Raw genomic sequence first — 26,460 nt, 5'->3', positions numbered from 1 at the left:
CAGTGAACAATTCTACTGATGTACATGTAAAAAGAATCCAGCTCCCCAACCTCCCATGGATAGGTTGGCTCTGCAAGGTCCACAGGGACAAAACGCAGCTTCCTGCTCCATCCCTGAGCTGGTTCTGCAGGGCTAATGGGAATAAAAACCCCTTTTTATCACAGAGGTAGGAGATCAGATTTAAACACACAGGAAATAGACTTCATGAATTTCCTGACCTGGGAGGAAAAGACCCTGCCATGCTGTCAGCCCTGGAGAGAGGAAGAGCTGACATCTAGGCTTGTTTAAGAGCAGGCTTTTAAAAGGAAAGGTTTGGGCCCTGGAGGAGCGCTGCACAGCAGGGAAGGGAGAGACTAGTTGTACTCTGCCAATTGTTGCAGGGTTCCCTGGAGAGCCAAGGCTGCATTTGCAATATACCTTCCAGGGCAGTTAAACAGAACTCAGTGTACCATCTACACCCATAGCAGGTTGCATGTGAACCCCAGTAACCAGGCTGGCACTGCTAAGGATTTGGGTGTGGAACCCAGCAATAGACTGAGCAAGAGGTCCCTGCTTTTGCCTGAGCAGAACAGATCACTTTGCAGCTACTCAGGCTTCAGCTTGTTAAATACCATGTTTTGACAGTAACTTTCCTTCAGAACCCAGACAGCTGGCTGCACTATGCTCCCACGCAGAAATGCAAAATGTCTATGGTAAGGCTAACACTCCTGTCCATATGTTGGCTATTTAGGCCAGTAATTTTTTATCCAAGATGCTAAATCAAAACTTTTCCTTGTCTCCCTTCCAGATGTACTGCCATTCACGATGGAGGGATGGGGGAAGAAACGTATGTCAAAAATTTCCCAGATGTCACAGGTGTAACTACACAGATCCCTCTTTTATGTAAATAACCCACATTACCAGAGCATCTGCACTCCTCCCTCATATTTAAAAGTGCAAGCTCTTTCTATTTTGCCTTTGTTTCAAGCCTGTAGAAGAAAAGGCTTGGTGTATTTTTATTTAGGTTTGTTTGTATGCATGCATATAAGGGAAATCTAAGTCCTATGCTATGGGGGCCTCATCACTGTAGTATGTGAGCGCTTTTCAGTGGTCCATTGAGTAACGTGACTAACATCTGTCACGTATGGTTTGTTTTCTCTCTCAACCTAACCCCAGAAGGAGAATTTTGTGCACAGTGGAGTGTTCTGTTTTGATAGGGCTCTTCTTCGGTTGTATTTTTTTTTTTAAATGTACTCTCTGCTCTGGGTTTATATCTGTGAGCGGCTTATTCCTTCACCCACTCACTTCCCTGGTCCTTCTCGCATGAACAGAGAGCAACAATACTTGAAGTCCAAAGGTGCAAACAATTCAATGTTTGTTGGGGTGAACTTCCAGCAAGCAATGATTCAAATTTCCTTCCTTAGTGTCCCCCTTCCCAGCTCTGAAACACAGAGCCTTGCCTCTGTCCCTGTTCCCATTCCCATCACTTCGCAAAACTTAATTTCCATTTCCCCCCCTCTTACTTCCTGACTGACTGCAGACTAAACTTGAGTTCTGCTTACCTGTACCTTAACCAATCATTTTACTGAAATTTAACTAACCAATCCTAACATATTGTAACATGATTATCTAACCAATTATATCCCACCACCTTAATTAGTTTACACCCAGCAAAATTAATTATACAGCAGACAGAAACAATCACAGAACCAGACAGAGATTATACGGACAAACAATAGGGAAATAGGGACTACACTGATAAACAACAAAGAAATGAGGATTTCAAATCCCAGCTATTGATAAGTGAGTTCTTGCCAGACAGGATGCTATCCAAACTAAGTTTCCTTTTACATCTTCTAGGCTCTTCCTTTTCTCTGGAGGTGATGGGCACTATTAGGACAGGATTGTGTTCCTAACAGCCCAATAGCACTTTATTTCAATATGCCTAGTTCGGAATGTGAGGATGTGACCAGTCGCTTCCCAGCTTATGGCTGCCTCTGCTGCTTAGCCAAAGGCTTTAGCCTAAGAACAGCGCCTCAGACTGTCACAGTAAGAGAAGTCCCTTACACTGGCAGACAGTGATTTTGCTTCTTTCTTTTATACCTCTATAACTAGCTAAGTGATAAGAATACAACTAAACTGGTTCTTGTGTTATGTGAAAGAGTAAATAACACTTCTTTATTCACTTTCTCCATTCCAGTCATGATTTTATAGGCATCTATCATAACCCCTCTCTTAGTCATTTATTTTTCAAGCTGAAAAGTCCCAGTCTTCTTAATCTCTTCTGATATGGAAGCTGTTCCATGCCTGTAATCATTTTTGTTGCACTTCTCTGTACCTTTTCCAATTAGAATATATCTTTTTGTGAGATGGAGTAACTAGAACTGCACGCAGCATTCAAGGTGTGGGTATACCATAGATTTATATAGAGGCATCATGGTATTTTTCTCTCATTATCTATCCCTTTCCTAATGGTTCCTAACATTATTAGCTTTTTTTTGACTGCTGCTGAACACTGAGCTGATGTTTTCAGAGAACTATCCGCAATGACTCCAAGATCGCTTTCTTGAGGTAACAGCTGGTTTAGACCCCACCATTTTGTATGTATAGTTGGGATTATGTTTTCCAATGTGCCTTACTTCGCATTTATGAACATTGAATTTCATCTGCTATTTTGTTGCCAAGTCACCCTTTGTCTCTCATTTCTGCTGAAAGCATCCCTCCTCACTGTTGGTGATGCGATCCTTGCCAGGCAGTACAGCGACAGTGTGAAGGGCAGTTTCATGGTCCCTGTGATGATCCTACGGGATTGAGTGAATTCAGAATCAATTTTGTATGCATGGCTTGAGTGTGACCATACTGAGACACAGTACTCTGCAGTTGAGTAGCACAAGGCAACACTGGTTGCTTGGAGTGCTTTGGGATCAGCTCCCTGTTTTGTATTGGCCGCTTACTGGAGTACACAGTTCCTAAAGTTCACTTCACTTTCTTTTTCAGCCTCTTGATATGCTCTTTGTATGTCATTGTTCAGTCATAGTATTCAAAGATTGTACCGTATCATGATGTCTGGAGTTTTTGTTTGGCCTGATGTTTCAGGTGGAATGCATACCATTGTGTTTTGCTGGGATTGGCATTCAGGGAACATGTGTGATAGTATTCTCCAAGTACGCTCGGAGCCAGTTAGGATGAGCTCAAGGTCCTCAGATCTTTCCAGCTGGATGGTGATGCAAAGATCACCTGCATAAATGAATCTTCACAGTAATTCTGGTTAGTCATTTGTGTAGACATTAAATAGCAAGGGTACTACCACTGAGCTTTTAGGCAATCCATTCTGCTGAGTTCACCGTCACCTTTTCTAACCATTCACCTCAACTAAAAAGTCAGTTCTTGAGCAGCAAGGAGATGACCTGGATTATCTTACTATTACTCAAAATTCTTTCCAATTTCAGTAAAAGTGCATGATTGTTTCCAGTGTCATAAGCAGCCAACAGATCAACAAACGCAGCCCTTGTAATTTTACAGGTTTCAAAACCATCTTCAGTGTACTGAATTAGGTTTGCAACTTGGCCACAGCCTGAATATCCTGGGAAGGAACTGGCTTGGTCATCAGTCAGCTGCCCTTCTCATATAGCTTGTGGGTTGAGCCTCCTGCTATTGGTCAAGAGTTTCACAGAGAGCAGAGCATCATGTGTTCACAACAGCTTACGTTGCTAGGTAGATGCTCTCTTGGATTTTGGACAGCGTAGAGCACTCTGTCACTGCTGAACAAATAGAGGAACCCCTCACTTAAAGTCGTCTCAGTTAATGTTGTTTTGTTGTTACGCTGCTGATCAGTTAGGGAACATGCTCGTTTAAAGTTATGCAATGCTCCCTTATAAGTCATTTGGCAGCTGCTTGCTTTGTCCACGGCTTGCAGGAAGAGCAGCCCGTTGCAGCTAGCTGGTGGGGGCTTGGAACCAGGGTGGACCGGCAGCCCCCCATCAGCTCCCTGCTCCCCTAAGTTCCCTGTGTGGCAGCTGCCCAGCAGGCTATCAATTGCTGGCAGTTCAGCTGTCCCTCCCACCACTGCTCTGTGCTGCTCCTGCCCTCTGCCTTGGAGCTGCTTCAGGGAGCCTCATGCTTGCTGTGTGGAGGGGTGGGGGGAGAAGTGGGAGGCTAATGTGAGGATATTGCCCCCCCCCGCTCCTGCACCCCACTTACCCCATGTTCCATAGAGCATGGGGGACACACGACAGGGCTTAGGACAGAGGGAGCTTCCTTGCAGCAGCTGTGGTCTCAGCTTGCTGATTGATGTAAAAAGGCAGTGTACTTAGAGTGGGGTCAGCGTACTTAAAGGAGCAATGCACGTCTCTCTCTCTCACACACACACAGGGTGTGTGTCTCTATCTGCCATGCTGTCTCCCCTCCCTCCATTCGTGCTGCCTTGTAGACTGTGAGGCTACATTAACAACAATGAGTTGACCCTTGAGGGCTCAGCCAATTGCTAGTTCATCATTTAGCAATAAGGCATCCCCTGGGAAATATCCCACCCTCTGACTTCACCGCCTCAACCAGGCTTCACAGTCATCATCGCTGTGTCCTGGTATTAAATTGTTTGTTTAAAACTTATAGTGTGTGTGTGTGTGTATGTATATATTATATAATATAGTCTTTTGTCTGGTGAAAAAAATTTCCCTGGAACCTAACCCCCCCTGTTTACATTAATTCTTATGAAGAAATTGGATTCACTTAACATCGTTTCGCATAAAGTTGCATTTTTCAGGAACATAACTACAATGTTAAGTGAGGAGTCCTGTTTTCAGGAGGCTGTGGTGTCCATTACCGTTCACCCACTGACATACTGGCATTAATTAGACTGTGTGGGGGTTTGCATGGAGGTAGCATGATCAGGTCCATGACTACAGCAGTACAGGTAATTATAATACTATCAGCAGCGTGCACCGTTTGGCCTTTAGCTTGCTGCATTACGGTGGGTTGCAGCATGCAGGCAGCTCCCAGTGGCACAGATATTCTGCCGGCTGGGCTGGCTGAACTACCCATTATCCCAGGCTGGGCCCATCCTGCTCTGGCCCTTTTTAGCCAAAACAAATCTGTCGCAAGCTCCAGTGGACTGGGCAAGGGAGCATGCAGCTGCTCTCTCTTCCCTGGCAGCCTGCACATAGCACCCAGACTCCTAATGTCATTGCTGTTGGCTGGCTGGGTGTGGGCAGAGCCGGAGTCGGCTGGGGAACTGGCCAGGAAGTTGCCATTAACCTGCTCTCCTCGCCCCTTATCATGTTGCGGGCTTCATTCTGCACTGCAGTCCCCATGGCAGGCTGAAGCTGTCTCTGGTGGTGGCACTTACCTGTGGATCCACATTACTGTGTCAGGGGCCCAGAGCTGCAGAACCTGCCTTAATCCTCCTAGCAACTGCCAAGCAGGATCAGACCAATAATTCATTTCATCCAGACTCTGAGAGTGGCAAATACCAGCTACTTCAGAGGCAAGTGTAAAAATCCCCAGGTGGAAAGATTTCTGAGTAACCTGCCCTCAGGAGCAATTTCTTCCTAGCCCCCATCAGCAAGTGGCTGGCTAATGAAGCATGAGGCTTTATTGCCTCTATATGTTTTTATTTTCATTAGTGTAATATTCTTGTTATTCATATAAATGTGTAATATGGGCTGCATCAAGAAAGAACTTGAACCTCGCACTGCGAAATCATTGTCCGTAATGGGGCATTTCCTCAAGAATGTCTTTTGTAAACCAAACACCCTGATAAGTTGAGAGATGAAGCTGAGGATATATAATGCTTCAGTTGTCAGTATCCTGACCTATGGGTCTTCAACATGGCCCTCAAGACTGACAAGAAGTTGGACATCATCCAGATGAAGCATCTGTGAATGATCAAAAATGTCAAATGGGTTGAATTCAAGTCAAATGAAGAGACCTGTCTTCTAACTAATAGGTCCTGCTCTCTCAAACGGTCATCCAAAGCTTTCTAAGGTGGTATGGTCTTTTGCTCTGAATGCTTACCAACTTCCCTGCAAGAATCATTTTCAAATCCCTCCCCCTCCCGGTGAAAGGGGTTTGGAAAAGACCTCCTTGGAAAACCTAAAACACTTTGGCTGGAAGGCATCAACAGACATCTGTCCCTCACAGACATCTTACCTTGTAACATGCCAGATATGGCGCAGGACAGAACATGAAACAGGTGCAGAATGCGTTTGGTGGCCTCTATGCGATCTCTGAGAATTACGTAACTAACTTTTAAAAATCTGGCTATGTTCTTTGCTTATTCATAGATTCCAAGGCCAGAAAGGACCATTGTGATCATCTCATCTGAACTGTATAGCACAGGCCACGGAACTTCCCCCTCAAAAATTCCTTGAGCAGATCTTTTAGAAATGGATCAGTCTGGATTTAAAAATTTGTCAGTGATGGAGAATCCACCATGATCCTTGGTAAATTGTTCCAACGTTTGATTACTCTCATTGTCAAACATGTACGCTTTATTTCCAGTCTGAATTTATCTAGCTTCAACTTCCAGCCATTGAATCATGTTAGACCTTTCTCTGCTAGGTTAACGAGACCTTCATTAAATGTGTTCCCCATATACTTAACTTGATTACATTCTATATCTCTTAATATTCTCTTTGTTATGCTATATAGACTGAGGTCTTTGAGTCTATCACTATAAGGCAGGTTTTCTAATCCTTTAATCATGCTCGTGGCTTTTCTCTGACCTCTCTCCAATTTAGCAACATCCTTCTTGAATTGTGGGCACCAGAACTGGCCACAGTGTTCCAACATGGTTTCACCAGTGTCTAATACAGAGATAAAATAACCTTTCTAGTCCTACTTGAGATTCATTCCCCAGTTGATGCATCCCAGGATCACATTAGCCTTGCTGGCCACAGCATCACACTGGACGCTCATGTTCAGCTGATTGTCTACCATGACCCCCAAAATCTTTTTCTTCAGTTGTAACTTGTAGCAGTGAGTTCCACAAGTTTATTGACCAAATTAACTTTCAGGTAATTGAAAAGGTATTTCCTTTCAATATTGAATGCATTGCCTACTCATTGGGATGACCTCATGTCCTATGAGAAAGTCAAGTCAGAGTGCCTGATAGGATAGTTCTTTACCATTTTACATCAATAGGAACTGCACCTGCTGAATTTTATCACTGGAAGTGTGTGACTTCTCAGATCCCTATAGATAATTGTGGATTGGGACTTTAAAAGGGCATGGGTTGGAAATGACCCATGAAAACTTAGCTGTCTGTTCCCAGGTCAGCTATGTCCTTAGGAGACCTTCCTTGTTGAAGGCCTCATGGTGCTAGGTCAATTTTTTTTTCATCCCTAATTATCTCCAGCTCTTAGGTTACGCTTGCTGTTTTTTAAAATCTGTGTTTCTGCCAACATCAGTATTCAGCATCATCTGCAATTACCGGGGGTGGGGAGAAAGCTTAGCGTAGCAGAATTTTTCACCATCCCATTGATCTTTCCTGCAGGTTATTTATCTGACCTCCTGTGGAGGCTTAGGTGTTGATTGCTTATTGGTCGAAGCCTACTGAGATTTGTCAGAGGCCGCCATAATACTACAAGGGATAATGAACCTTGGATGACACCATTTATAACTTCATTTATGGATGCTGCATTGTTTGCTTAAAGGAAATCTTGTGACTCCAGCTCTCTACAGGAAATTCTATAAATATGTTCCCCTTAGAGAAATGACAGTATGAGAAACATAGGGCTCTGGTGTTAGCAGTAGAGAAGGAATATATGTGTGTGGGGGGGGGGTGGTCCAACAAAGGGACTCCTTGCTCCCCCACCTCACACCCACACATTGGGAGCCATTATTGAGCCAGTGGGAAGCTATACATGCTAGAACTATGGCTACGTGCTAGAACCAAGAGCCCAGAGTTAAGTGTGAGGAGTCAGTTTCAGAAGGTTTGGTTTTTATACACACACCCACACATAAGTTTGCATGCGCTTCCAAACTACCCTGCTGTCCTGAGTCTGGGAAACCTTGGCAGAAAAAATTCAGGAGAACTGTGCTCCTCAAGAGAATACCTCCTGCCACCAGCTCAGAGACCATCCAGACTGAGATTTTTAAATGTGCCTAGGGGATTTGGATACCTAATTCACATTAATTTTAATAGAGATTCTGCATCCAAATCCCTTAAGTGGCTGGTCTTGAAAATCTCAGCCATGGGATTTCATCACTTCTGCTGCATGTGAAGAAAAAAAAAACAGTGTGTGTGTGGGGGAAGAGTAATTAACCCAACATTTAGTTTGATTCTAGATATGTGCAAAGTTTCAGGGGAGAGCAGAGTGTGTCTTACAGTTTCTGGGCCATCTCTAGCTGATGCACTAGTAATTAAGGTGAAGCATATGGTTGAAACTGTTATGGGTTTGTCTGTGTACGGAAGTGTTCTCACACACACACCCCGTGCTCTCTCTCCCATAGAGATTTAACTCTTGGTTGTTTGCCCTCTTGATCTAAAGGAATTCATTCAGGCTGAAAGCATCTCTTTGCTTCTTGTGTATGGAAACATAAAACAACCAATTTTAGTAAATCCTTCCAGCTTTGGCAGCAGATTTCCTGGACATGACAGAACACTCCCCAGAGCTAGCGTCTCCCAGCATGCATTGTTTCTTTAGAAGATGTGTGCCAGAGTAGTTGGGCACTGTACTGTCTGTACTGAGGCTGATCCAAGGCTCTTGTAAGAATTATAGATGGGTGCTTTCCAGAAGAGTGGCAAAGTTTTGATTTTTAAATCAAACAAACAAAACTCCCCAATCTAAGTCGCAGAGTGAACTTTTATAGGCACTGCCCTTCTTGAACATTGCCATTCAGGTAGCAGGTGCTCCCTTGTGTTTACCTGCAATGTTTCTTGATGGGAAAGGGATGGATGGGTGTGTATTTTAGAGTATTTTAAAGAAGCTGTGGGTCTGGCAGCCAGTAGCACAATTCCCTTTGATTCAAGGGGAGCAGGAGCAGGTCTCTAGTTAATTATTTGTTCTCTTTTTGTGTTGAACATTTTATATTGAAAATGATTTAAGGATCTCGAGCACTCAAAACATGCCAGGATTCTGGCTCTGTCTATTGTACTTGGGCGGAGATGGCTTCAGTTTGATTTTTCTTGTGTTTTTCCATTCTCTTCCTTGGAATTGTTTTTGGCTCTGACCTTCCTTTGCTTCCCCATTTTGTATCTTACAGATGCTTTCAGTGTGTCTTCTATCTTAAGTGAACCTCATTCACAGTGTGCTTATGGCTTTGTGGGTGTGTGTTTTTTTGTTTTGTTTTTTGTTCTGATCTCTTTGATTTTTTTTAACTGATCCCCATTCCTTTTTTAAAAAAACAAATAACTTTCAGGTTGGATTTTGATGGTGTTCTGTCTTCTTCCTAGATTCCATCCCCAGGTGTGTGTGGTTTTTGGACAGATAATCTAGCCCTGCATTATCATCATAATTATTTATATTGCAGTATCTCCTGGAGGTCCATTCGGGGATCAAGGCCCATTGTGGTAGGTGCTGTACGCACATGTAACAAAATGGTGGCTGCCCAAAAGAGTTTGCAATCTGAAATGAGGCACATCAGGTGGATGCAGCAATGAGCAGACAGGAGCACAGAGGAACAGTGGGGCCATTATAATGAGTATAATAAGCAGTGATCAAAGCACATTGTCAAGCATTTGCAAAATGTTTTTATTGACTTGTTTAGGATTGGAATTCTAGATTCCTCTGGAGCTATCTCACTGAGATAATGGAGATTAGTAAATTGCCGGATGACACCTGGTAATAATCAGACTTTTCAGCCCAGCACCTAAGGAGCTGACACACTTCTCTGCTTGGCTCCTTGTGCTCTGAGACCTGAAGATTGTTTGCATACTTCCATTTTCCACCCCTTGTGTTGGCAGGAGCATCTATACAACACAGTCCCACTGGCCCTAACAGACCGCACAGCACTTAGCAGCAGCGTGGTGGCAGTTTCAAAGTGGGCAAAATCATACATTATGTAAAGTATGGTGGAGCTTTATCCTGCCACAAACCACTGTGGGGACAGCCAGTCACTTCTGGGAATCTTCTTTTCTTGTCTCTGCTTCCGCAAACAGCAGGTAACCCTCTAAAAATAGCCAGAATGCATCCATGCAATTTATTGATCGAGCAGACTGGACACTCTATCAATGGCATACTGCTCCTACTGTTGAAGCTCTTGTAATCCACTGGACAGAGTGTCTTATGGGTTGCCTGCTGGGCTTGACTGGGCAGAGGATGTGAATTTTGTACAGCCCTAGTTAAAGAGCCTTGGCTCTTTGAGCTGCTACAGCATAAACGATGTGTTTGACTCTGGAGGTCCCTGGTTTGCTGTTGTCTCAGGTTAAAGATGGCCACCCACAAGTTTTTACTGTCATGCAAACACTGCCCCCTTCCAAAAAAAAAGTTAGTAAGAAACACAGGACTCTGACCCACTTTCCTTTCTTCTTCCCAAAAGACACTCCGGCTGATTGCCTGAGATTCACCATGAACAGCTGTCCATCTTTCCTGGGTCAGAGCGGAACAGGAGGTGTGGTGAACAGATTTGTCCCTGTAACGGTGTCACTGCTTCCAAGCCACTGGAAGGAGTTTGGACTCTAGGAGTGAGTTTTTTCCTTGTTGGGAGAGAAATGAGTAGTTGCAGGTTCAGGATATTTTTCCCTAGGCTGCATTGCTTTCCCAATAAGCGTGGAGTTCTTGTTCCTTTGAGCGCAGAAATATATCAAACAACCAAAGCAGCAGCAGTGGAAGTCTCTGGCCTGTGTCATGCAGGAGGTCAGACTAGATAATCACAGTGGTCCCTTCTGGCCTTAGAATCTACCCACCAAGGCTTGAAGCTCATATAGCTCCAGAAAGTGGCTGTGTTCCAGGGTTTCACTCAGCAGTGTCTCTTGCAGTTTGACTCTATGGGCATGAGGAGTACTGCGAAAAAATCCTACCAGCACCAACAGGAGGCTAACATAGTAAAATGTCTGGCCACAGGAGACTTGTCTATATTGGGGTCCATGCTGGTACAGCTGAGCCAGCAGTTGCACTGGTGGGAAATGTTTTGTAACATTCCCTGATGTAGATAGGGTTGCCGGGCGTCCAGTTTTCAGTCAGCATCCCTGGTCAAAAAGGGATCCTGGCAGCTCCAGTCAGCACTCCCATGCAGCTCCCAGAAGCGGCCGGCATTTCCCTCCGCTTCCTAGGCCAAGGTGCGGCCACAGGTGCTCCGTGCGCTGCCCCCTCCCCGACTGCCAGCTCCACAGCTCCCATTGGAAAGGAAAGGGCTAGGAACTGTGGTCGATGAGAGCTGCAGGACGCCCTAACCTCTCCTCCTACACCCCAGCCCCTGCCCCTGCCCCCAGTCCCCTCCTGCATCCAAACTCCTTCCCAGAGCCTACACCCCTCATCCCCTCTTGCAATCCGAAATCCATTTCCCCAACATGCCGGATAACAAAGCTTTTACTGTACTTGGCCTCTCTGTTGACACAATCCAAATGGGGGCTTCTGTGATGTGTAGATTTGTCCTCAGAACTCATTTCATAGAGACGGTGGTAACTCCAGCTAGTATTGACATAGGTTGGATTTGACCAACCCCTGACCCATCAGTGTTCCCATCAGTATGGCTAACTGACCACCCTCAGAGAATGCTCAGGAAGGTACGTTTAGTTAGGATTTGGTGTGTTTTTGTTTCTGGACCTGCTGGAGTTTACTCTGCTTTGGTATACAGAAGTTGGACCCTGTGATATTGAAACTGATTTAAAAAATTGTTAATTTAGCTCCTGAGTAAGGTTGCTAATGCAACCTTATTGACTGGTGGAGAAGTCACATCAATCTGTTTAAATTCAGTAATGTTTCACCACCAGTGAGAGCAGCTGTGGGAATCAATATGCCCTGCCTGTTTATATAGATTCTTCATACCATTCCGACTTTCTATTAGTTTATTTACAGGGTGTTTTACGAAATGCCAGAAAGATTGGACAGTAGTGAGCTAGACTCTATTATCCACCAGAGAAGTCTCTTATCACCTGATGGGAGCTGTTGTGAGAGAGCAACTCCACCCAGGTCAGTCAGACAATATGCAGGTGGGGAAGACCATACTGGAGGCTGCTGTGACAATCTGTCCCTTCGCCATGGACCCATGATCTAAAAGTACTTTCCAGAGAGAGGCCTGAATGGCAAACTGCAGCTCTTGATCCAACCTCTACCTAAATTCAAGGGTGTCCGAAATCTGAATTCAGATTTCAAGCTTGTGTCTTGTGCCTTTTTATGGGCTGGGGGATGAACTGAAGACATGTCACCCTCGATCCACTGCTGATTTCCCACGGATATCAGTTGGAAGTTGGGACAAAGATCAAGGGTAAAATATGGTCTGTCATTAATACGTGGCCTTCTAGTTATTCATGACCTCATAGTCCCGTTCAGCATCACTCTGTTGCTATGTTGTCTCACCACCCTGTATTTCTTTTCCTTCTCCGCCCTCCTTTTCTCTGTCTTTCCTTCTCCTCCTTGTCTTTGTGTGTCTCCACTGTTCTTCCGTCTGCAGTGGAGCTGGTTGAAAAATGGGCTTTTTGCCTTGGAAAATATTAAAGACCATGCACGGAAACTCATTTTTATCAAAAAGTTTCACTGAAAAGTTGGAATTTTCAGTGAAAAAGTGAAAACAAAAACATCTTGATTTGGAGATGTGGTTTAGGTGCCTCAAGGTCCTATTTTCCCCTATAGGCTAGGCTCCCTGGTCAGACTATATCTCCTGTGATGCACCGGTCTCTCTGGCTAAGGTGCATTATGGGAGATGTAATCTGGCTGTTAAGCCCATGGAGGAGAACAGGGGGAGGAGAAAACCACTCTACAACTCCCATGAGGCACCACAGCAAACTATATCCACATTTTGTCCAAAATATTCCAGTTTTCGGGCATTTGGGTTGTCAATGAAAAATCTAAATTTTCTGCAGAAAGACACTTTTTACAAAAAACGTTTAGACACAAACCCAATTTTCCCTCAAAAATCAGTGCTAATGGAAAATGTTTGACCTGCCCTGCTTTAGATGTCCAAGTCTTCCCCCCTCCCCCATTCCATTCTCTACAACGATCAGCAGTTAAACAGCTAATGCTGACACGTCAGTGTCGATATTGGGTTTTGTCTGGAATAGAACTGATTTGGCTGTATTGATTTCCAAACTGCCTGCAAAAAGCCAGGCTGGGGAAAGAGACCCTCATTGATTCCCCACCAAAATGTCCCTGTAGACAACCCTCTCACCTTCAGAGCACGTTCAGGTGTGGGGTTGCAGCCGCTTTTCTAGTTTAGTGCCCCCTTTAGCCATTCTGGTTCCACGATGATCTGTCATTTTCTGTGGCTTCATCCTCCAGTCAGATCATTACTCTTTGTTTATCCCGGAAGGGGAATGCACTAAGTCCCAAAAGAGGAAACTCTAATGGTCTTTATTCTGAACTTTAAGCATGTGCTGAAGTCCCATTGAAATTAGTGAGAGTTAAGCTTGTGTTTAAATGCTTTGCTGAGTCGGGAGAGGGGCCGGAAAGCAGTTCTGAAACACCTGTTGGCTAATAATTCCTTTCCATTGCTCTTTAGCTTCCCTGTGTAATTTCCTTATCCTTTTTCCCATCATTGCCAGCAGCTTTTGGAAGTCCATGTGCCTTATGGCAGGCGAGAACTGATGTAATATGAGAGTCATAGATATTATGTTAGAATGAACAAAAAATAAAATGGAATGTCAGGCTAAAATCTGAGATTACTTGGACCAGAACACACCTGAGCTTTGGGAAAATTTGGAATCTCGGTCCAAACTTTGAGGCTTGTGCCCATCTCTAATTAAAAATAACTGGATGATCAACTCCTGACGGGTCTATATTATATTGTATCTGCCAATGGTTTGCATGTATATGCATCCCAATGAATGGCTGATGAGCACATGGCCTTCAACTGCATGAAAAAGTTTGTTGAGTCAGTTCTGTGCTCTCTTGATAATTTTTTTCCCTTTTAAAGGCCCTTTCTGCGCACTTGTCTCTGTGATAGAGAGTTGAATCATTGTGTTTTCCCAGCGTGTTTGCATTAATGACATTTTAGTGCTCATTGGCATATTCCTGATCTGTGTCCTGCTGACAAATGCAGAGTTCAAGAGGAAGAAGCCAGTTGTTGCAGCTCTGGCATTTAGTCTCATTAATGACGTGGAATGATGGATCCAACAGCTCCCTGGCTAATGGAAGCTGAACTTGTTAAGTTGCCATGTTGTGCTTTTGCAGTTTAGGTGAAGATCTTTGTAGCAATATATTCATTATCTTAATTTCATCTAAATAATTTCCTCCGGGGCTAAACCTGGCATACTGTAAATAATGTGCAAATCCTAGAAGAGAATGGGTTCTCTGTCTAGGAGAGCCAAAATACTGGGCCAAATTCAGTAGACCTGTCTGGGAAGTTATTTCATTTACATGTGATAAATTTCAAGTTTTTGATGACAAACCAAAAGCTCACACAAATTTGGGTTTAAAACGGAAAAATCTTTGGGTTTTTGGGTTTTCAACAAAACCACAAATCTTCATCAAAAAACATTTTTACCTTTAGAGAAGGAAACCCCCCTTTTTTTTTTTTTTTGATGGAAGATTTTGGCTAGCTCTAAAATCTAATCCTGGTGTAAGCAGATGAAACTCAACTGAAGCCAAGGGACTTGTTGTAACCCATCTGTATTTGTCTTGTTTTATGTAACTAGCTCCCTTGATGCAAGTCAAAAACAAGAGGCCAAAGAAAGAGTGGGCCATGGAAACTGAACTCCCTTCTCACCCTTAAACGTGGTCCCTCTAGCTCAGCAATGAGGCTCTTTGACAGGGCAGCACTGGGGAGATTGGTCTCTCCATTAGATGTGGATAAATAGAGGACCTCAATCTTCAGGACCATCAGCCTGATATCATGTTCCACATTGGCGTGAGACTTCCTCATCAACCCCTTCTAGTCCAGGAGGAGGAAGCTTCACAGGGAAGCTCTCTGTGACTGAGGAGTCTTGCTTCATCTATTGGCTATATTGATTATTTAAAATCCCTAATTAGCAAACTGATGAGATCTCTGAGGTTTGATCAGTTCTAGCACCAGACTCTCAGGCCCAGTAGAATTAGAAGTACTGACTGGTTGGAACCCCAACTTGCATGGTGGCATCACTCACCCTTAAGGAAAAGCTGAGTTTTCAATATTTTAACACTGTTAGTAAAAACACAAACGTTCCAATCCAAACAAGAATACAGCAGTAGTGCAATATTAAGTTAAGTTATGCGGTCAGTTGATTCCTATCCTGTGGCCCCTCCCTTGCCTGTGGGGGGTGGGCCTTTAGTTTCTGGTGGGCTCTGCCCACCTTTCCAGTGTTTCAGATGGGCTGCTCCCATGTACCCCAAAGTCTTGAGACCTCTTCATCAGCCTCCTCCTGACAGTTGCTCTGCCACAGGAGCCATGGGTGGGCCATCCAGCAGTAGATGGTCCAAGTCCCTCCCGGAGCTTGGCCAGCCCTCTTAGCACTCTGATTTCAAGCACTGTGTGCCAGCTGTTGGCTTTCTGTGACTCAACTCCATCCTTCCTTTCTCTTTCAAATGAACATTTTTCAAAGCCACGTCAAATTTTCCATAAAGAATTTAACAATTTTTTTTTAAACCCAGGCAAACCCATCTGTTGTAATTATATTAAGTACAGGGGGGGAATTCTTTGAGAATCCAGGGAAATTAAATTGAGAAAATGACATGAATGCATTAAGACTGCACAGTTTCACTTTTGCAGCCCCTGCCTTTTTATTATTTAAAGTCCCAGCAGAACCCCTAACCAGGCTGGGTGATATTATTTTGCTTCCTCTTCTTCTGGTACACTGTTCCTCTTGCTCTCTACAAAGGAACAGCAATAGTGTGTTTCATTAAATATACAGCACAGATGCAGCAGTGTTGCCCAGTGGATAGATGACTGGAACTCGGAAGACCTGGGATCAGTTCTTTGCTCTGTCACTGGCCTTCTGGGTGACGTTGGGCAAGTCACTTTGTCTCAGTTTCCCCATCTGTAAAATATGGATAATGATACTCTGCTGTAAAGTACTTTGAGATGTATGAATGAAAAAGTGCTACATAAGAGCTAGGTATTATGTGCAGTGTAACCAAGGTAATTTTGCTGTTGAAACTAACTTTTGCATTTCCCAACTTTTTGCGATTGTTAACCTTAATGATGCAGCAACATAGGGTTGGTGGGTTTTTTAGCATTTATTATTGTCTGTTCCCTAGTTGAGGAGTCCCATAAAATCTTGAGTGGGTTATTAGTTCACTGGACTGTAGCCTTATAAACTCTGGAGTGATTGTAACATGTAATTCACTGGAATGGAGTACCAAACTCTGGAGTGGATTCTTTCCTGAGTGTCACCATTCTCAACTGACACTAATCTCCCTCATTAAGAGGAGCTGAATAAAGCTCCCTCCAGAGTCCATAGATACCACGACAAGAGTTGACCAGACAACTCCACTCAGACAAGGGGGCTGCCTCCCCCACCACTGTGTTAGGAGTGGACCCGACTCTTCATTCCCTACCAGGTTTTAGTGAGATGCCTGTTTGCCCCCTCTATAGCGACAGGATGATCCATCCATTCAGAGCAGTGAGTTATTTTAATGAAGTGGGCTGTATGAAAGTGAGTCCCAACTCATTGCATCATGAGGCTTGATGAATCCGAGCTTATTTACCAGCTGACGATATTTTCCAGGTCAAGAATTGCTGCTTCGGTAATTTCTGTCTGGTAATTTCAACATTATACACTCAAAGAAAAGAGTAAACTCTTAATTCATTTACATTTAGTACCAGCTGGCTCCTTGGTTTATTACAGTAATTTCTCCAAAGAAAGCAACTGTGCAAAAGACATTATTCCTAGAGAAAAAATTATGCAATAACATAAATGAAAAAATTAATTTACTGTCTTTCCAGCTACCCAAGGAAGAATGCAAAGGTCACATGGCAGGTTTTATTCCTTTAATCGAAATTCTGGGTTCTCTCATCCCCATCAAATACCAGAATTGTGTTACTTGAATAACACAAACTTGGAAGCAGATGGAGAATCTAATTGGGATTGATTTTGATTACCAGCATTGCATATTATACACGCTCCATTGTCTCTTGGGTTTGTCTATTGTTAAAATGATTTGAAAGCCGATAACAACTGTGTGCATGAATATAAATTATGACTGCAGGGCGAACATTGTGTTCTCATTTGGAATCTGGGTGTCATGGATGTTGTAGTGGAAAAAATTGTCACTGGGCCACAAACAGCTTCCTGCAAAGGCAGGTGGGCTCATTGGGGACAGGACATCCATGGGGGACAGGCCCATCTGCCCCTCACCACCTTTCTCATCTGCCAGTCACTCTGGCCCGCCATTCCACTCTTCACCTCACATAGATTCCTAAGAACCTGAAGTGGGAACTTTTTAGCCAGCTCCCTCTGGTCTCCCACAGCAGGACTTCAAAGGGAAGTGCTGCTTCCTCTCCCAGCCCATAATAAGGGGAGGGACTTTCCTCTCCATGGTAATGGGCGGCCCAGCTGTGCACCACTGGGAGATGGTGGATGGCTGTGACATCCCTCTAAAGGCCTTTCTGGCAAATCCAAATATACCATTGAACCATCAGTGCCCCCAGCTGCAGACAGCCATAAACTCTGGGGGCATTTGGACATGGAAGCAAATGGAGTGGCTCAGCCCTCTCTTGAGATACAGCCTGCGATTTTGGGACTAGTGAGAGGAGTTTGGACTGGGATTCAAATTCCTCCAAGGTCCACGGGAGTTTGGGTCAGCTGATCTGCTTCAAATGCCTCCCTCTGCAGCGAGGGAGCCAGTGAGAGCAATTGGGTGTGCAGCACCTCTGAAAATCAGGCCACCTAAATATGGATGTTGGTGTGTAACCTTAGCCACCTGCGAATGAGAAGTTTGGCTTTCAGACCACAATCAGAGAGAGAGAGAGAAGTTAAGGAGAACAGATGTTTTCAGACTAGACGAATAAGAAATGGCATTAGCAGACCGGGAGATACAGGAAGGCTGTTCCCAATGGCAGAGGTAGTGCTGATGTCAGAAATAGAGATCCTTGGAGTGGCGAGTATCTCCTTATCTGACTGTAGAGCACTGAACATGCTGGGGCTCAGTAAGAAATATCAGTTGAGGGAGAGGAGAAGACTCTTGCATCAACAGTGGCCAGATTGTGGGAAAGGACAGAGGAGGCAAGTGTTAGACAGGCAGACCCAGAGAAGGAGGGAGAGACCAGAAAGAAAAGGGTGGGGTGGAAAAGAGAGATTATCAGTGAGAGAGAGGGGTGTAAATCTGCAAAACCCTGTTCTGTGTTCCCTGCTTTCCTCGTGGCCTTTCCCCCTTCACTGGTATTTCTGTGTCCATTACAGGGTTTCATTCCACTGCAAGGCAATCAGGTGAGCGAGCTGACCCCTCATGCTGAGGAACCAGGGAAACACCTCTTTGAAATTGCCCCAGGTAGGCCAGCATTTCCTTTTCCTTCATACCTGACGTGGTCCTGCTCACAACCGCCATTTAACACAGTAACTGACCAGCCAGGCCCATTTCTGTTCTGAGAGGTCTGATGCCATGTGCACAGTATCCAACCATCAGGTTCTGTTGTAGAGCAGCTCAGACCTAGCCTTATCGGCCACGTAATCACTTACCATGGACTGGTTTGATAGCTCTAGGTATGTTTAGGGACACATTCTGCTCTGTCACAGATTTACCTGGCTGTTGGAAGGAAGTTCTTTGGCTTTTCAAAGTTTTCACTGATCCCGTGAAAATAAATAATTCACAATGTTTTTATCTCATTCCAGTACACAGTATTTTGTAACCTGTAGGTGAATTTGGGAAGAAGGACCCATAAGTGGTTCAGAGTCATTTAGACTGGGATGTTCAAAGGGAGCATTTGAAAATCATAGCCTTAAGACTCTGTGGTTATTGTCAGTCATTCTGTTACCCAGGTCGAGTCCTTGTTAGGTCATCTCACAGGTGTCTCCAGGGGCAGTATGTGGCTGACATTTGTCCCCTGTTTCCTGTATGCTCCCTGCAGCTGAAAATTATGCGCCTTTTCATAGCTTCTGGAAGAGAGACTCTTCCCTTTTACAGCTTTATTTTGTCTCACGTCTATTCTGTGGGCTCTATCCCAAAAGGCTTTCCAGAGCTCAGCAATGCAGTTACAGAGATGGATGCAAGGAAGATGAGAGAGCAATTTAGAGGCACAGGCAAGGGGGAACAAGGATGCCTTCTGCTGGAATTTGAAATGCATTTGAGAGCTTCAGGGAGACTGTTGCAGATGGCAGGAGCTGCAGAGGAGCAAGCTCTTACACCAATAGCAGGGAAACTGAGATCACTGCAAGAGGAGAGAGAAGGGAGATAGATGAGACCAGTAAGGTTGGCTGGAGCTAGTTGGTGGAAGGATTTATGAATGAGCTCCTGGAAGGAATGGGGAGCCGAGGAAGGTGTCTGAGGTTGTCCGTGCACTCTCTAGCAGTGGTTTATATGTGCTGGTGGGTTGCTTGCTTTGCTGTTCACATTGTCCATCTCCCCTGCATGGATTAGCTGTCTCCTTCCTTGGTGTTCTGTTTCCCCGGGGTGCTGCTGCTGCTATCGTATCTCAACAAACTCCAGCATAATGCAATTACATCTAAATGGACTGGCTCTCCCAAGGCAGGGTACATTTGTCCAGGCATTGTGCATTAGCACTGGAGGCAGGTGTGCTTTTAACAGTGTGTCGGGGAGCCTTGCTCCTGCTATCTAACCCAACAGGACTTCCATGGCCCATGTTCTATCTTAACTCCTCTTGTCACAGTATCTGGCAGAGTATGGGAGACAGATAGTGCTGAAAAGCTTTCAATTACTGCAGCAGCCAGGCCATCGGAATACGCCACCGCAACAGCATTCTAGTTGACTCGCTAGAAGTTTCCTGGAAGAGAAGGACACTTTCTTCTCCCTCATCACTGTCTGTCATAAATACTCATGTGAGTTACCCATCAGGCAGGCTGCACCACACTGGCTGTATTCCCACACCCCAAGTGGGGGTGGGGGCTGGGTCATTATTTGCATGGGAGCTGGGAGACCTCCAGGAAGTGGGGTAGCAATTAGTACCTGGGGTTCCTTCCTCTAAGCCAGTTCCCCAGCGTGGTGCTATCATAGACTCAGAGAACATAGGGCTGGAAAGGCCCTCACAAGGTTATCTAATCCTGCCCAGCTGCACAAAGGCAGGACCAAGTAAACCTAGAGCTGGCTCTCTATGACAAGTGTTGTCTAATCTGTTCTTAACCTTCAGTGATGGGAATTCCACAACCTCCCTTGGAAGCCTATTCCAATGTTTACCTTTCCTCATAGAAAGTTTTTTCTAATATCTATCCTAGTTCTCCCTCGCTGCAGATTATGCTTATTACTTCTTGTCCTATCTTCAGTGGGCATGGAGAACCATTGATTACCATCCTCTTTACAACAGCCCTTGGCATATTTTGAAGACTCTTCTCAGGTCCCCCTCTCAGTCGTCTTGTCTCAAGGCTAAACATGCCCAGTTTTTGGGTTTTTTAAACTTTTCCTCCCAGGTCAGATTTTTCTCAACCTTTTATCCTTGTACTGCCTGGGGTGTGCCTTTCACATGAGCCATAAAAGCAAAGCTTGGTTATTCAAGATCTCACAGCATCTTTATTAGAGTAGCAATCGGTATTAACCCTGTTGTCCTGGCTGAATTTCAGCTTTTGGCAGCTCTCCATTTGTCCTGCAAATTCAACTGGGGTAAGAGGTTATTTTTTCACTTCCTGCCTTGAACTGTTAGATGGTGTTACTGTGCCCTATTAAACAACCTAGAAGTGGCTGCATTTCGTGGGGTGGGTGCAGCAATCCATGTGACTAGCTTGCAGAGTGATTTGGGCTCTTTTGGGATAAAGACTGCTGTTGGTCAGGAAGCTTGTTAGCCTGCACACAGGGGAAGGGTGGCCTTGTGTTTAAGGCACTAGACTGGGACCTAGGAGATCTGGATTCAATACCTGCTGTTACTAAAGACATCTTGGGTGAGTCACTTAACTTTTCTGTACCTCAGCTCAGCTTGTGGAAAATTTGTATAAAGCTTCCCTACGTAGTGGGGGTGCTGTGAGGCTATGGCCATTAATATTTCTGAGCTGCTCAGACAGCATGATGTTGAGGCTATTGAAAAGTCTGTATTTAGCTAATGCACATCCGCAGAGAGTCACTTGGCACTTGCATCATTGGTGGATGTGGCCTGGAGCTGTCCATATCCTGCTTGCATCGCACCTGCCCCAGGCTGTGTTTGGCCTGAGATGTCATTGTTTTGCGTGTGCTATTTGAAATGGCTTTGGTTGTGGACAGCTCCAGGCCTGCCATGCACAGCTCTTTAATGGATGCTGTATAGAAGAGGAAGGATGGATGATTGTATGGCTAAAGTCTAGGTGTTAGTGTCAGGTCATCTGGGTTTAGTCCCCAGCTCTGACCCAGATAAGCTGTGTGACTGGGGGAACTTCATCACCCTGCGACTCATTTTCCCTATTGTAAAATGGGGGTTATACACTTGCAAGGATAACAATACTCACTCTTCATAGTGGAGTTTGGGATCTTGGGATAACAAGGGCAATCTGTGTGTGTTAATGGTTTTTATTGTACATGTGACTGGAAGGGAGAATTGTTTAAAGAAAGAAATTCAAGACCAAAGTATGTTATCCTTACTGATAATATTGCTGCCACCAGGTGTCTGCAGAAACCCAGTGTCTGGTACAGTGGAAGGGTGAAAGCTTTGTCTTACCTGGTCCGCAAGGAAATGCTGAGGCTCCGTAAAGTCTTTCTGGCACAAGCCACCTGCAAATAAATGTGTGATTAATAGCCAGGGCTGCAGTAGCCTAGTTCCCAGAACTGCTGCTCGGCCTTTATCAGCTTTTCTATGCTGCAGGCTGCTGTAGCAGTGTCCTCAAAACACAGGGCCAGTAGTAACAGCATGTCCCATATTGTAACAGAGCCTGTATTGATTTTCTGCTGCGTAACAAGAGCTAATGATGGGCACTTAGTATTATTCATGTTTCATTGAGTCCCTCTCCAAGCTGTATAATGCAGCTGGGGGGAAGGTTAACTAGGGACATGAGAGAGGCTGTGAAGCTACTCTCCAGCCAAAGGAGAGTTAGACAGCTGGGGGTGTGGCTCGATGACCCACTCCCTGGCAGGCAGAAGGCTGGCTGCATGAGGAGTCCCTGAACTAGAGCCTGATTAAGCTACATGCAGTGGGTGAGTCATTCCTGTGCTAGGCTCAGTCAATCCACAAGCCAGGAGCTGGTCTGGTGACTGCAGGGCAGATGTATAAGCCTCACAGGAGCCATAGCACCTGTTCAGTCTGCCCTTGGGACTCTCCCCTGCCTGATAGTGGTGACAGACTCCACCTGCTCCAGTCCAGCTCCCAGTCCTACGCTTGCCTTGTTTGGACTCTGCTTTTGACTCCTGATTCTGGGTCTGACCTCCAGCTCCATTTCCTGGGCTGACTGCCACTGCACTGACTACTAGGCCCAATTTCCACTGCTCCAACCACTGGCGCACATAACAAAATTCATGTGGTGGGGGTGGGGCCGAGGGGTTCGGAGTGTGGGAGGGGGCTCAGGCTGGGCAGAGGCTTGGGGTGGGTGGGGGGTGAGGGCTTCGGCTGGGCTAGGTATGAGGGGCTCAGGGCTGGGGCAGAGGGTGGGGGGTGAGGGCTCCAGCTGGGGGTGCGGGCTCTGGGGTGGGGCCAGGATGAGGGGTTTGGGGTGAAGGCTGCCCCGGGGCTATGGTAGGAAGAGAAGACTCCCCACAGCTCTCTCTCCCCGCAGCAGCACCTGGGCTCGGGGAAGAGGCGCCTCTCCCTGTCTCGGCAGCTCTGGGGCTGAGGCTGCGGGATAGGTGCCCCTCCCCCAGCCGCGGCAGGTCTGGTCCGGGGCTGGGTTGGGGCCAGGGAAGGGGTGCCTGTCCCCCGGCCGCGGCAGGTCTGGGGCTGGGTTGGGGCCGGGGGATGCAGGTTCAGCCCGGGGCTGAGTTGGGGCTGAGGGAGGGACGTCTCTCCCCCAGCTGTGGCTGGTCCCGGCCGGGCCGGTTCCCTGAGCACCTGCACAGCACTTAATAGGATGCTGCGCAGCCGTGCAGCTTACAGGGAACTTAGGACTGAACCAGGATCTCTGGATCTAAAGGAGTAAACTACTACTGCTGGAGGTGAAGGACCAGCTCTGTTAACATGGAGGCAGTAGCAGACTTAAACCATGAAGGCAGTAGCTGACTCAAATCTGGACAGTGGTGGAAGACACAGCCACAGTGTTAGCCTGGATTACAAGGGCACACCAGGATGGTAAAATGCTGTAAGCAATGCTGGGAGCATCTAATAGAGCAGGGGCGGGCAAACTTTTTGGCCCGAGGGCCGCATTGGGTTTCTGAACTTGTATGGAGGGCCGCTTAGGGGAGGTTGTGCCTCCCCAAACAGCCAGGCATGGCCTGGCCCCCGCCCCCTATCCGACCCACCCGTGCTTCTCATCTCCTGACTGCCTCCTGCCGGCCCTTCCAACCCCTCCTCTCCTTCCTGACTGGCCTGCCCCAGGACCCCTGCCCCCATTCAACCCCCTGTTCCCCACCCTCTGACCACCCCAACCCCTATCCACTCCCCCAGCACCTGACCACCCCCTGAACTCCCCTGCCCTCTATCCAACCTCCCCCCCACCACTCCCTGCCCCCTTACCGCACTGCCTGGAGCACCAGTGGCTGGCAGCACGGCTGCATCAGGACAGGTAGCCGCGCAGCACAGAGCACTGGGTCAGGCCAGGCTCTGCAGCCATGCCGTCCAGAGCATTGTGCCGGCGGCGCAGCGAGGTAAGGCTGCGGGGAAGGGGGAACAGCAGGGGAGGGGCCTGGGGCTAGCCTCCCGGACCAGGAGCTCAGGGGCTGGGCAGGACGGTCCTGCAGACCGGATGTGGCCCGTGGGCCATAGTTTGCCCACCTCTGTAATAGAGTGACATGCTTAGAGATGTAGGGCCTGGTCTCGCTAGAGATCAGGGGGAGCTTTGCTAGAATAACGACTGCTCACAGCCTCTGATCTGGCGGCAGTGATACTTTAATGCCCTGTGGCAAGCTGGCTCTAAGTTCAGCTGCCAGGCCTCCTGGTTTCTGCAGCAGTCTGACACTGGCTAGAAGTTCCTCTGCAGGATCAGGCACAGTCAGCGCTACAATGGAATCTGAATGATAGTGTCTCCCCAGTGCCTCTTGGGATATTGATTTCCCTGGTAAGTTCAGCTGATTTTAAGCTGTCCCAATGTTCCATTTTCAGTAGGGCAGAGATCTCTGTGTTGGCAAGCTTACCCTAGAGGTTGTTATAGGGTGGAGGGTAAAGAACTGTTGGGACCAAGGAAGGAATACACGAATGGGGCTGAGGAGGCAGTTGAGGTGCTTGGCTGGAGGATGGGGCAAGAGTACCTCAGGCCTCTGAACAGCCCCGATGGTAACCAACTGCTATGCTGCCTCCCACCCCAATAGCCCCCGCTGCATCCAACCATGATGAATCAATACACTGACCAAGCCTTTCTGCTGATGTGATAGTTAATAACATTGCTATTTACATTGAAACTCAATGACAACAGCGTTAACAGCCCCTTGAGGTGAATGGAGCAGTTCATACCTCTCCTTAGAGCTGTTGTTTCAGGCTGCCTGCAGACTCAGACAGACATCAGTGCATCAGTTACACTTGCCACATGTTTGGAAGGTTATCTTCAAAACCACAAGGGCTTTGGCAACCCTTTTAAAAAGAAAATTTAGCCATGGAATTACTGCGATTTGCTCAAATTCCATGTTTTGTAGCATGACTTTCACAGCAGATATAAAAGATTATGGGCCCAATTCTGCCATCATTACACTTGAGTAATGGCTTCTAATAAGAGAGTAGCTCTACCAAAGCCACTTTATTTGAGGGCCAGGTTCTGGCCAAATCTTGTGCGGTGAGGAACCCAATTTGGGTCCTATCCAGACCTTGCACAGAGCCACAAGAGACCCTGTTCCCGCATGCACTGTATGCCCAAAAGGGGTGGTAGTAGTGGTGGGGGGGGGGGAAAGGGTGAATGGGCCAGGCAGTGCAGCAAGGATGCTGCCCCCCTTTCTATGGATCGTGTTGCAAATGCTCCCCAGGAGGGCTTCCATCTGTGTCTGCCACATTGCCTCCCGGAGTTCAGCACGCAACGCAGCACCAAGGACTGACTTTTGTGCCTCCAGTGGGTGAGGGCTGGTGCGTATGACTAAAGGCGATCAGGCCATAAGTTGAAAGACATTAGCTTTTCTTTTGTCATGGCAAGATGAACGTCACCCACACACCTGAAATCCTAGAGCTGTGTGTGGCCCAGCAGAACAAGACATGTGAAGTCATCTCATCCTTTCCTCCCCAGTCCTTACCATGTCAGGGTTTAATTAAAATAATTAGAGGGAAAAATTGCTTAATGCCTCCATTTAAATATAATTCAATGTTCTAATTACAGCAGGAAATCCGAATTGCTGCCTGAAGTTCAGTTAACTCCAGAAGCCCAGTGTTGGCAACTGTCTCTGCTTTTCTGGGCATACATTTGTGTGACACTGGGCTTTTTTTATGGTTCCAGACAGGAAGCAGTAAAACTAGAGGACCCATAATCAGCCTTACTTTAAATTGTTGGCCTAATCCGACACACACTCACACATGGTCTCTAAGTATGTCAGTGACCACACTGGCTTCAGTGGAGATATCCCAGTAAGGATTACTTCTGAGCATTGGTGTTTACAGGATCAGTCCCCCAATGCCCTCCCTGTGGCTGGCAGGTCTGAGGAATATTTTAGTGCTGAAAGCCCTGTGTTCTGCTCAGCCTGATTTACGGCAGTTCCAGTTATTATCAGTTACTCCTGAGAGCCTGATACCCATTGCTGCTCACCTACCCCACCCCCCACCCCCATGGCTGGTTTTCACAGCTTATAGACGCAGAGTGTAGATGTGCCATGACTTTAATGACAGGTTTCAGAGTAACAGCCGTGTTAGTCTGTATTCGCAAAAAGAAAAGGAGTACTTGTGGCACCTTAGAGACTAACCAATTTATTTGAGCATAAGCTTTCGTGAGCTACATGAGCTTATGCTCAAATAAATTGGTTAGTCTCTAAGGTGCCACAAGTACTCCTTTTCTCATGGCTTTAATGTGCTTCTCCAAGCAGGGTGTTCTGTTTCGCACTAGATGCATGGGATTGATTCCTCTGGGTACTGTAAGGGGCTCCTGGTGGAGCAGGGAGTTCATAGGGGTTGTATGCACGGCCTCCTGGGAGTATACTTATCACTCTGGGCTGGAAGAAACCCCCCGACTAAAGCTCTGCGACACAGGCCAGTGTTCTCACTTAGTATGTCATGATCTTGACCTTTTGATCTGCATGAAATGAGACTGAAGGCAGCAGTATGACCAGCGGAGTGAGTGCACCCCAG

At 46.2% G+C, this 26,460-nt stretch overlaps 1 protein-coding gene across 3 annotated transcripts in view; it reads left to right on the top strand.

Moving 5' to 3' along the window:
• The window catches only part of ARHGAP22 (Rho GTPase activating protein 22), a 240,416-nt gene that overhangs the window by 37,985 nt on the left and 175,971 nt on the right, over positions 1 to 26,460 (top strand). For 2 of the 3 annotated variants that reach the window (XM_073353053.2, XM_073353054.2), the window contains exon 3: positions 18,392 to 18,479. The exons of the other annotated variant lie outside the window; for it this stretch is intronic. In XM_073353053.2, coding sequence (XP_073209154.1) covers positions 18,392 to 18,479 — 88 coding nt within the window. The remainder of the gene's footprint in view (positions 1 to 18,391; positions 18,480 to 26,460) is intronic. 3 annotated transcript variants of the gene reach the window in all.

The sequence above is a fragment of the Lepidochelys kempii genome, chromosome 7, assembly GCF_965140285.1.
Source record: "Lepidochelys kempii isolate rLepKem1 chromosome 7, rLepKem1.hap1, whole genome shotgun sequence".
NCBI classification, from domain to species: Eukaryota; Metazoa; Chordata; order Testudines; family Cheloniidae; genus Lepidochelys; species Lepidochelys kempii.
The sequence above is the reverse complement of the archived record's forward strand: the minus strand, read 5'-3'. Positions and strand labels throughout refer to the sequence as shown.